Genomic DNA, 12,710 nt, shown 5'->3' on the forward strand with positions numbered 1-12,710 from the left:
CGAGCGCGGCCGCCCGCGCTCCGCTCCGGGCCCGGCTCGGCGGCAACGCGGCGGGACGCGGGGGGGTCCCGGCCGGAGCTGCTGCGGTGCTCCCGCCGGCGAGATGGGGCTGGAGCCGCTGTTCCAGGCGTGGAGCTACTTCAGGCGGAGGAAGTTCCGGGAGTGCGCGGATGTCTGCTCGCAGCTGCTGGAGAGGCCGCCCGGCGAGCAGGTAGCGGGGGCCGGGCCGTCGCGGGAGGCGGCGGTGAGGGGCGGCAGCACCACGGAACCCGTCTGTACCTGCTGCAGCCGCCGGAGGGGCCGGGTGCGACCCCGGTCAGCGAGGCAGTGAGCGCTGGGCCGCACCGAGCTCCCGGAGGAGCAGAAGGCCGGGCCGCGCCGCCTCTCCGCGCTCCCCCCTTCTCTCCCGAGCCTGGAGGCGGCGAGCCGGCCCTGCGGCTCCTCCCCAGACACGCCCCGGGGGAGCCCCTCCGGGAGAGAGGAGCAGCGCCGCGGGTGTGTGGTACTGCCGGAGTGCTACCGTGAAGACTGCCGTGGGGGACAGGATCCTCACAACGAGAACTTTAACTCACTCAAGAATTTGCGGAGTTAAAGGAAGAAAATCTAAGATTAAAAATCGGGTCTGCTAGGGATGTTCCTGTTGATTTTTAGTGATGTTCAGATACCGTAGCCCCCGTATTGACTAAATCACACGTGCATTTAGCTCAGCTTACGTACGAGCCCTACCTTGGCACAGAAGGCGTTTGCATAGGTCTCTCTTTGCTCTTTTTCCAGCTGCAGAGTCTCTGGAAACGTAGGACATATTTTTCAATACCTACATATTTTCTCACCCTTCTGTAAGAACAAAGGATTTGAAAAAGTGTTTTTTGGATTAATGTTTATGTGCATGTAAACTTGTTTTATGCCATATTTTAAAAACAGTAATTGAACAGACTTCATCTTAAACACTTTACAGTAAATATGTCTTTCAAAGCATCCTATAGACAGATATTTTAAGAATCTTGAACAGAGTTCTTTTCATCACAAAAGACAAGTCTTTAAGGAAAGCTGCATGGCCACACAATAGCGTAAATATAAAGCACCATAATTATTTAAACTGGTTTAGGATAGATATTTAAAAGGTTCTTTTTTTATGTTTTATGCTGTAAGGCACCAACAAGGAGCCATCAGCAGAAACGTTTTTAGTGGAGAAAGTATTCCAAAAACATTATTTGTGAACCCTAAATGGGACTCAGTATTAGTTCCATGGTAGTGCTGTACTATTCATATGTATTTACATTATTGGGTCTTTACATATGTAATCTTCACATATGGAAGGAAACAACATTTGATTTGTGAAAGAAACTCTTGAAATAGCACAGATAACAGCAAATATGCTTCTGTTGCTCTTAATTTATAAAGTTTGTAATGAGTAAAACATTTTTCAATCCATGATCTCAGCATGGGAATGTAAAGACAACTGCATTTCTTTTGTGCTTAAGCTCAGGTATAAAATGGTAATGTTACACCTGTCAATTCCAAACTTCTGCTGGGCTGTTTCCGGTAGCACTAGTAAGGAATAAGTGTATAAGGCTGAGAAAAAATTCTTACAAGGAAATTGACAAAACAGCAATGAGAAGATGTAGTTGGATAAGGCCTTGAGCAATGTGATCTGGTGGGAGGTGCCGCTGTCAATGGCAAGGGTGGGGTGGAACTAGATGCTCTTTAAGGTCCATTTCAAATTCTTCCCATTCTGTAATTCTCTGATGTAGATCCTAATTGGTTTTACTTCTTCCAAATATAGATCACACATGGTGAAACATTTAAGTGCATAAATTAAATTGTTTTCTTAGACAAAGTACACATTTTCCTTAGAGAACAAGGACCTTATACACCAGCAATATGACCACCTAATTTATATATACCACCTAATTTAATCTTTGAAATGTTCACACCAGCCTATAAGATTCATCTTTTATAAGAATGAAGGAGGAAAAACATTTAAGATAATTTCCTTTGACAAATGGTGGAGGGTGGGGTTGTGAACATCGTCTATACCAGATCAAATCATAAGCTCTTAAAAGTCTTACGTGAAGTCTCTGAATTTTAAGATCAGGCTTCATCACTGTTTTGAAAAAACTTTCAGGCCACAATTGCGTGCAAATGACTGGACTTTATAACTTCAGTATGTTCGTTTCAGAACTGTGTTCCTATTCACAGTTTTGTGTGAAAAAAGTGCTCTTCAGCAGCAGTGCATTTCAAACCTACCAGAAAGTTCAGGTGGAAGAGAGGCAAATATGATTGAAATATGATTAGTTTGTTTCTTGCCTCATGTAATCTTCTTGAGGAATCCTTATTAAGAGCTCATTTTAAGCAGGAATGAATGACTTCTAAAAGTATATGAAAGTATGTCTACTTGAGATTGGGAAAAATCAGGCTTTCTCTATAACATTAAAAAATGCCTGGCCGGATGTTTCAGTCTTTGTCTGAAAAGATTTCATACAGCAGTGTTCAAGTAAAGTTTGCAGACACCAAATGTATTTTACTCTAAAGAAGTACTTCATGTAAGGAGTAACAATTTAGAGATTTTTTAAAAGAAATAAAATAAGTAGCATTATTTATACCACCTGTTCATTGTGGTACAGCAGGTTGGAGAAACCAGAATATTGGTTAAATAACTTTAAAGAGTGCAACTTGAACCAAACTCAAACCAGTTCAACATACAAAATGTTACACCTAAAATCTCTTCAACAAAACATTTTTTGATTATCTGATTAGAATATAACTTTAACATTCATGGCAGATTTAACATGGAATGTCCTTTCTCTTTGTCAGTTAACTGTGTTCATGATATTTAGATTATACCCTTTTTATTGTAATGAACTTAAAATTCTAATATTTTCTGGTTATCTGCCCAAGTAAGCTTGTGTTTATTTTATTATTCTGCTTCTCATTTGTAAAGCCTTGCAGGCGTTTTCCTTACCCACTCACTTTCAGCTCATTACTTTCTAACACTTCATACTTTCAGGTACCAGTCTGTCCTCTTTACCCTGCTAAACTTCAGGCATGGAGTAAAGGAAGTAGTAACATGCCTCAAGAATATGTTTTATGTGTCCTCGAAACCTTACAAACTATTTTGAACTTACTTAATACAACAGAATGGAAAATCGAATCATGTTTATGGATTGTAGCATATATACTTTGCATTTAATAAAATAATTATTTTTCTAAAACCTTTGAAAGATACTAAGATCCAAGGCTGAACACTGAGGTAATTAGAACTCAAATAAGTGACATACATTTTTTAATTCTCCTGGCTCGCCTAGTCTCATCCTATTTTACATTATCCTGAATTTAATTCCAATAGCAGTGTATCAGTTAATCTGCCGTAGTTGTGAATATTAGGAAAGTGATTTATGATTATTTTATTTCCACAGTTGAGAATCCAGGACCATTCTCAGGCAGATTGACTGATTTCCTGCTATCTCTGTTACTTTTGAAATGGCATGTTAATGAAATCAGTAGTTCCTAAATATTTTGATTGAACTTTAATTCTGTCGTCTTCAGCCACCTACCAGAAAATGGTGCTGTTTTCCATCTGTGTGAATTACATTAGTAGTATTTTAATATAAGATGGCAAATTATCTAAAATGAGTATGTATCATTTTTGGTACCTAACCCAGTAAGTGTGGTTTATAATGCTTAAAAATACATAGCAATTCTAGCAGATTTAATGGTCAAACTCTTAATGGTAGCACTTCTGCAAATCAAACCCAGGATGTGTCCTGTTGCACACCAGGAAAGCAGACAGACAAATGACAACACTTACAGACAGTTTGGATTAAGTGAGCTGCTGTGCAGCACAAGGGAATACTCAACGGCTGTAATCACTATGCCATCTGTTCTTATCCTCTTGTCCCATATTCTGCTAAGCATGTGCTTCCCAACCTCTGCAACCAGGGAAAGAGGGATCTTGTAGGAACAGTAGCGTCTGTCTCTGTTCAGGGACTCACTTTCTTGAACAGCATTCATTAGGATATAATTTAAGCCACAGGAGCTTATGTCCTTTAAAGACATTCCCAGGGTGAGTTAAAGAGTGACTCTTACAGGTCAGAACTTTTTCATGCTCAGGCAACTGGCCTTCTCCCTTCTAAGACGTGTAATGTAACACCAGATAAGTAAAGGAAGAGACTAACAATGCATGATTGGAGAGTGTTTTCATGCCTGAAAGAGTTGGCCTTTCCTGTCTGAAAGCCTCCACTTTTTTCCCAGCTCATCTGCTAAATGATAGCACCGGTCCTGCTCCATTGTATCTTTCCCAGAGCTATGGGATGCTGAAGCCCACTTTTTACAATGGCCTTAGAAGTAGGCGCATTTTTGCCACCACACTTAAAAATGTAGTAAGAAATTTTCTTGACTGGTACGTCTTGATCGCTGTTGTGATTTACTACTCCCTGTACATATAGCTTAGTAGTCAGGATATGTTTCTATCACAAGTATAGTGATAAGACGTTCTCCTTTAAGAACATGGCAAAAAATGATATAAAAGTCTTAAACAGAAGTTTACTGATGACCCAATCAATAGTCACATGTAGATACATTTAGAGGCTGTGTAATTGATGCAGAACTCTCTTTGAACCCTTTCACCAGATGCAGTAAGCCCTAAGAGGTTTTTAAGGTACTGTTTTGACCTTTTAGCTAGCTGGGCATGAATCAGAAATTTTCTTACATAGCAGTATCAAATACTATGCCATTATACATCTTGAATTCTTAAAGAGCACAACAACAGAATTGAAATGTTTTAAAATCAACGAAGTTTTCCTGAAGAATTCTTAGTAAATGACATTGTGATAGAAGAATAATTAGTTGCTACTGAGTTACATCTTGTGGAAGATTGAAATTTTTTTTTCTATAAAATATCCTGTGCATGTCTTCATTTAAGAATTAGGAATATAAATGGTATTGGTAGAATTCACTTCTATGCTGACATTCTTATCTTAGGATAAATGAAAATTGTATTTTGTGTGACTAGCATTTGGGCATACAAACACGTAAAATACTGATGTTCAGTTTAATTATTTCCTATTGTAAGCAAACAGGCCTTGTCTTCTGTGTTTATAGTAATAGCATGACCTAGAGGAAATACAATCCAGGACTGTCTCTCTTGATCATCCTGATTAGTCACCTAATCTGATTAGTCTTTGTGTTCCATATGTCAGATTCAAGGCAATAAACAGAACCCATGTATGAGGCCTGCTCTAGTTTAACAACTGAAAAAGAATTGCCTAATATAATTAATAGACATATAGTGGATATTCTTCCTTTAACTTGATTAGTAGTCTTGTGTGAGGATTTGCCTTTGTTCATTCATCCTTTCTTCTCCCATGTTGAACTTTCAGCTACTATTATTTGCATACTTATTTTTGTAAGGTCATAATAAAATTATCACTGTTATGTTTATGGGCATTGGACTTGATTTGAAAAAGCATCTTCAACTGAAATCAGTTATTGGTGCAAGAGGCTGTAAGTTTGTGCATGAAAATAGTGATACTTGCAGTGAAGACATTGTACCTGAGTAAAGGTTTGGGGTTTTTTATTGTGTTTCTGCTCTTAATCATTTGAAGAGCATTTTCAGAATATAATAATTTTCATATTCTGCATGTATTATATTATACTCACGTGAAATTAATTGTAGAGTGAAGCCTTATTATAATATAAGGTATGTAATATATTCCCTCTTCCAGGCTATAAGTGTCAAAATACTTAATTATTCTTAGTATTTTTGGTATTCAAATAAACTGACTTTACATTTTAATATTAAAGTGCCCTCAGTGGATTTAGGGGTCTGGATTAAATAGTTCCTTCATTGTTTTTACAATCTTTTGAATTTCAAGGGAGCTTTATATGTGTAAATGAAGAATAATTTTGAGCTTTTGTTTTGAGAGACAATCTTACAGGGCAATGCTATTTGTTAATCCTCTCAAAGATCTCTTTATTTGAAATCTAGTTCCAGTGGATTACTTGAATGAGTAGCAACTGCTGGATCCACCCATGTTAAAGTATATTGTATTTTAATGTAATTTTTTTTTATTCCATACTTTTGTTTAATGTGAGGGTTCTATTACCTTCTTGACGGTTATTTAAAATCTGAAGTTACCTCTTGTCAAAAACTGAAACAATGTATTAGCATGTATGAACAATGCATACTCTCACCTATAATTATGAGAGAGCAATGGTTTTAGTTAGTATTATTGATCAACTCTACTTTTTTGCCAAAATCATGAGGGATGTAATTTCTGAATTTTGTGGTAATATAAGTGCTCCTACATAAGCAAACTTGTTTGGTTTTTTAAAAATTATTTTTTTAACTAATGAACAGTGCCTAAAGTAAGGTACACATCCATAACATCAAGGCATTTTTGTATTAGTGCTGACAAAATATTCCTAACTTGTCCTCATTAGTTACTGTAGCACATATGGTATGAAGATCATCTACTGCTCTTGAAACCATCTTCATATGTGCTGTAGCACGCAGACACAATGGGGTGAATAAAAAGCAAGCTGAAATATCTCAATGTCCTTTATTACTTATTACATAAAAGAATTTGTAGTTTATTTAATCATACAACTGAAATGCAAAGCCAGTTTCAGTGCCTTAGTCAGGCCCTGGTACGTCACAGTCAACGGAGTTTAATCCCTGAATTAATGTTTAATTCCATGGAATACTCAATGTGTAAGATGTGTTATGCATTCTAACACCAGTGAACAACTTTTTGGCTCCAAATACAATCCTTTAAAGGCCACAAATTCCAGTACACTACAGAAGGAAGGTGTCCTTCACCAGTATTCCAGATCCCTTCTGTCATAGAATTTACTGAGTACAAATGTTCAAATTGAAAGAAGTAGACCATGTCTCATACCACAGAGGGGTTAGCTTGACATTGCCATTCTCACGGTGGAACAGAAGCCAGCTCTGTGTCTTGGCTGCAAAACAAGCCAGCAGCAGGGCAGTGCTTGAGCTGGGAGAAGACACTGGTGGGGTCTAATAGCAGTCTTCTAATACGTACAAGGAGGTTATCGAGAAAATGGAGACAAGGACTGCTTGCAATGATGTAGGGAAGTGAAGGAAGCTTTGGCTTGATACAGGGAAAAACATTTCTCGATAAGGATGGTCAGCAGTGAAACAGGTTGCCCAGTCGCCTTGTGCAGCCTCCATTCTTGCAAGTTTTCAAGATCCAATTGGACAAGGCTTTGAGCAACCTCGACTGGCCTCATAGCTGACCTTGCTTTGAGCAGGACTTTGGACTAGAGACCTTCATAAGTCTCTATAGTCTGAATTACTTGAAGATTGTGTATTCAGTCTGATGTAGTTGGTTTAACTGGCATAGATTTACACAATGCCAGATATGCAAGAAATTTTTCCCTGCCTCCAGGAGCAGAAATGATCTGACGCTACAAAAGACTAATAGTCATTTAGAGAAAGTAACATCTATCTCCCACCTTTGTCGTCTAAGCTAAAGTAATACATTAGGAAAAACTCATCCCCAGTCCCTGGAAGTGAACAGCAAAAGCACTGAAGGGTAGTTTAAATATTATGTAAACACAATAATTACACATTAATTTGTGATAAACCTATATTTTTTCCTGTCAGTATTTACTCAATTTTACCACAAGTTTTCAAATAGATGCAAGTTCCAGCTTTTTCATTTATAGTAAACTTAATCTGGTAGCTTTTCTTTTGTTTTTTGGGTAGTGCAATCGGCTGTTAATTTGACATTTATTCTACTTGCAGTATTACTGTCCAAATACAATGAATACATCATTTTCATCATAAAAATGCCATGAAAAAGTGCTGAAATTTTCTTTTGTCTTCTTGAGTGGTATCATTGTGATCTCCAGCAGTAGCTAAAAAAAGTGTGCCAAGATGGATTTTATTAAGTAGGCATTCTAAAGCCCATGGTGCGATAATCTGGTTAACTTTTAGGAGATTTGCATGCATCTTCCAAGTTCATTTTATTTTAATGTACCATTTTTCAGCTTCATAATGCTTGAATGTTAATCTAAGATTTGGCTAGCATGATCCAGCAGAAGCAAGAAAGCAAAGGTATCAGAAAGATGCACTTAATGCAAATTTACTTTCATTGTGCAAAACATTGATTAGCTTCATAATGTGTGTAAGTTGAGATAATGTAATAAAATGGAAATTTGGATATATGTGTTGGAGAAGAAATGTTTGTGCAAAATGAGGTGGTCCCAGAGTATAAATGCATTTGTGGTGTTGTTTTTATTATTTGGCATTTACATTCCTCAATTTCTGTTTTCTCTTTTTTCAGGAGCTTGATTCTGAATACACTGTGTTTCAGGTAAGTTCTTTCCATGAATACAATTATTAGATGGAATCATTGGGAAGAATTTCTGATATGCTGAATAATACTTGTTTTGTTGTTAAGTCCTCAGTAGCATAAATTTGGGTTTTGTTATTGGTAAGGCATTACATTTGATAAGGGGAAGATTTTTGCTATTTTGAACAGGCAGCTTTGATAGAATTTTATTTCTCTCATGTCCTTCCTGTATCTTTATTCAGCATTTCAGTGCTTTCTAAAAGCTAAATTGAATCTACCTTGAACTGAATGACCTTCATCTGTAGATGAGATTAGGAAGAAAACAAGGTGTATTCACAGACAGAGCAATGTTTGTGCTCTTATGGCTTGCTTTCATGTTTTATTTAATGCACATAATGGTGGGCTGTTACCCATGCTCTTCCTGCTCTTGCAGCTCAGGCTCCCTGCCTAGCTTGTGTAGAGTCTGGTAGCCTTGTAGGTGCATGATGATGATTTGCATAAGTGATGGAAGACTGAGAGTAATTAATTAGTTTTCACTTTGCCCACATTAGCTCTAGATTATTGCAGTGGCGAGAATAGTATTGCACAGGTGATGGCATCTTTTGGCTCCAGCCCACAGTCAGAAGAGATTAAATGCAATGTGAAATGCTATCTTTAAATACAGGTCCATAACATATTTTACAGGTCTTTAATTGTACTCCATGAATTCATGCAAGTTGTTAACATATAGAATGGTTTCAGTGAAATACTACTGGATATCTTCTTGAGTGTAATTAGTACCCTGCACAATGTAGCATTCTGGGTTTTTCATTGTGTATGGAATAAAATGTATTATAATAGAAAGGATTATTGGCGAATAAAAGCTCCTGGAAAAATGCGTTACCATATTCAGAGAAAACATTTAAATTTAGATACCAACTTTATATTTTTAATTTGGTTTTTGGACTTTTCAGGAACAAGAAGAAAATACTTGATTCAGTTACAAACTTCTCATGAACTGAGTGAAAAGCACTTTTTCACTTTTCTTTCTGGAGTTTAGTCTTACATACTGTATACTGTATACTTATATACTGTATCACATTTCTGTACCTCTTTAATTGCTATTAGGTGTTGTAAATTTTGTTCTGATTATGAGTTAAACAAGCTAAATTTGTTATGTTGTGAACATGTAGGTTGTCTGAAATGAGCTGTCCCTTTCCTTTTCCTACCGTATAAGTGCTGTTTCATAAAAATGCAGTTTATCTTCATAAGCTCCAGACATGGTCCTTATCACAAAACAAAATTATCAGTCCCACAAAGAGAAAGCAGATAATCTCTAATCTACAGACAGATGTGTAATTAAGGAATACTGTGTGATACTTGATTTTTTTGTTGGCTGTGAAGCCTTGGACTAGGAACTTTAGACTGGAAGAGATGCCTAAGGAATCTATTTTTTATGGCAGATATTTGCCCAGTAATGCCAAAGAGACATGTTGGTTTTAACAACACATTTTCACATATTAGTTAGTGGAAAAATCACAATAATACATTTACGCCTATGTAAAGAACTGACCTCAGTTTTAGAAATTAGTGTAGAGGAGTTACTACTTCCAATTTCCAGGAAAAGACCGTTACTATGGGCGGATTTTCTTACTTCTAGTAAGAAACTGGCCTGTACTTGGCTGTAGAAGAGCTCTAATTGGAGCATATTCCCAGTATAGACATAGTTATGTTGCCTGCAGATATACAAGTCTTTGAAAAGAGCAGAGTACCATCAAGGTATTAAAAATTCAACAAACTAAATACTTCTATAGAATAATGAAAAACTGTTAAAGGTGTTGAACATCTAACAGAAATCTCAGCATTAGTTAAAGGCTGTCATCCTACTATATAAGAAGAAGCTAAAATAAAATAAAGCAGATCTGGATTATGACTGTCTGGCCTAGATTCAGATCATCCTGCTGAATTCTCTTCTCTTCATTCTTGAAGAAAGGTTTCTAATTGTGGTTGAATCAGCTGGCTGAAGCCCTCCTTTACTTCTGCTTGGAAAAAAGCACTTTTTAAAAGAATAGTTAAGTATTTCAGCATTTTTAGATACACTTTCTTTTTGACTGACACTTACAAATTTGCATAGAAGTATGAGGGAAATCTAGAGGAAAAGACAGGATGAATGAGAAGTGTCTCATTAAATGATTACTTAAATAAGCCTGAGTTTCAGATCTTCTCATACCTCTTTACTTAAGGAACAAATGTTGCCATGAGTTTGACCTTTATTTCTATTAAGGTAGCGTCAGTCTGTTTCTATTTTGAAAGGTCTCCTTAGCCAATATTAAATATGCTTTTTCACCAGATTGGTGTACTCTATGTTAGAAAGGAAACAAATCTAATTATTTTGGCAGTGATTTTTACTCTGGAAAATATATGATGATCTGTTCAATATCCGATGGAAGATATAGGATTGGTCTTGTGACTTCCTTTATCATGCCAGCTCTATGAGTACATTACAAGCATATCAAATTATCAACAGGGTTGGATCTGCACTTTTTTTGTTAGTATTTCTATATGGCTGCCACAGATTTTTCTTGTTTTCTTTTTCTTCCCACTGATTTGGTGTCTTCACAGTCTGCACAAAGCTTGTCACATAGAGTTATGCTTGCCTTTCCACACTGCTCAGATTATCCTCCAAAGCATACAGTGTAGTAATTTGTCAGTTCAGGTCACTAAAATATATTCCAATACTCTCCAAATCTGAAATGCCAGCGTATACATTTGCACAGTTTTTTACAGCTGATGCTTTGAACAAAGGACTTAGTTCCCTTTTATACCTTCATCAGACAGATGGATATACTCAGCTGTTTTAAGTCAATACCTTATCAAGCCTAATAAAACTGTGAATGAATAATAATTTTAAAAAGGTAAAATTACTGATTAGATTATTTACTTAGTGTCTTGAAGATATTTTACTTTTTACTTTATCCTTATTCAGGCTGCCTGGAACCTGAAAACACGAGCTTTGACAGAAATGGTGTATGTGGATGAAATTGATATGGATCAAGAAGGAATTGCAGAGATGATCTTGGATGAAAATGCCATTGCTCAAGTTGCACGTAAGATTGGCTTTCACTTGCATACATTGACTCAACAAGACCTCTTTTGGTTGTCTCTTATGTCATCTACCATAAAATACTACAAACTGAGGTGACCTGATATGGCATTTAGTATTGGTAAAAATAGTGGTTTAGATTGTTTTATGGTTGTGTAGCAATGTTGAAATCCACTATGTGTTCATGATGTAATACTTAGGCCTGTCAGACGGTGTTACAGTGCAGATACCGCAAGACGCGTATCAATCAACGAGGCCCATGGAAAAGAAATATATATGGATCGATTCTTGGTAGATGTTTCAGAGATGTTTATTTCTCCAGCCGCATGGCCGGAGCTCTGCCAAGGAACTGAGGCAATCACGGGACCCGAGGGTCCTTGCCCACGCAGGGGAACACAAAACAACCCATGGGGAACGAGGCTGACCAGGGGCAGGGAAACCCTGTGTCTCCCCCTCCAGGGCCCCTCTCTCAGGACCACATGGCGGGGAGGGAGGGCCCCAACATTTCACCTGTTTATTTTTAACAAAAAGAGATTTAAACTTAACATCAAAAACAACTGGATAAACGTAACAAGAACAGTTTCAAAACAAAATAAGCCACCCTCCTGAGTCTTTAAATGTCCAATCAGATTCTGTGGAACATCTTAAGGCTGACAGAAGGGAGACAGGTCTCTCTGGCCATGTTTTGTGGGGAAACTGAGGCAGGAGAGGGTTTCTTCCATTTGTACCTGTTGGAACTCTAAACAACAATAGTTAATTTCTTCCCTCCCCCTCTTCATCCCCCACTCAGCATTGGAAAGGGATTTTTGGGGAAACAATTGGCAAAGGCATGGTTTTGTAAGGGAAACCATGGGTGAAAAAATTGGATTGGGAATACACTGGGGGTAATAGGATATAGGATAAAAGGGAAAGGTGGGATTAGGAAAGGGAGACTGTAGGGAGGGCTTATAATGGAGATATTGTCTAACATGATTACGATTTTTAGCATATATACTGCCTTTCACAGAAACACCATCAGACCCAGTGACCTCTGCTGCTTGTAACCCTTTTCTGCCTTGCACAGTTTTGAACTCCACCACCTCCCCATCTCCCAAGCTTGGGATGCATTTTTCAGGGTTATTCTTTTTAATAGCAGTTCTATAAACGAATATGTCTTCTTGGTTGTCACATCTTGTTATAAAACCATAATTTTGTTTAACATTATACCATTTTACTATTCCTAAAACCTTAGCTACAGTGATTTTTTCCTTTTTCCAAGTAGCTGCTGTTTTCTGTCTCGCTGCGTTCCTGGTTTCACTTTCGTTTTC

The 12,710-nt window shown here is 37.5% G+C and overlaps 1 protein-coding gene across 3 annotated transcripts in view; it reads left to right on the forward strand.

The window, feature by feature from the left end:
- The first annotated feature begins 7 nt into the window (after nucleotides 1-7).
- TTC8 (tetratricopeptide repeat domain 8) overlaps nucleotides 8-12,710 on the forward strand; it is a 45,783-nt gene continuing 33,080 nt past the window's right edge. For 2 of the 3 annotated variants that reach the window (XM_042047424.1, XM_042047425.1), the window contains exons 1-3: nucleotides 12-211; nucleotides 8,313-8,342; nucleotides 11,287-11,407. In XM_042047424.1, the coding sequence (XP_041903358.1) occupies nucleotides 104-211; nucleotides 8,313-8,342; nucleotides 11,287-11,407 (259 nt within the window). In that variant the 5' untranslated portion in view covers nucleotides 12-103. Of the gene's footprint in view, nucleotides 212-8,312; nucleotides 8,343-11,286; nucleotides 11,408-12,710 lie in introns of all 3 variants that reach the window. The other variant, XM_042047427.1, reaches the window with a different exon arrangement.

The sequence above is a fragment of the Corvus kubaryi genome, unplaced genomic scaffold, assembly GCF_017639235.1.
Source record: "Corvus kubaryi isolate FWS band 111438036 unplaced genomic scaffold, C.kubaryi_AGA036_p1.0 66, whole genome shotgun sequence".
Taxonomy (NCBI): domain Eukaryota; kingdom Metazoa; phylum Chordata; class Aves; order Passeriformes; family Corvidae; genus Corvus; species Corvus kubaryi.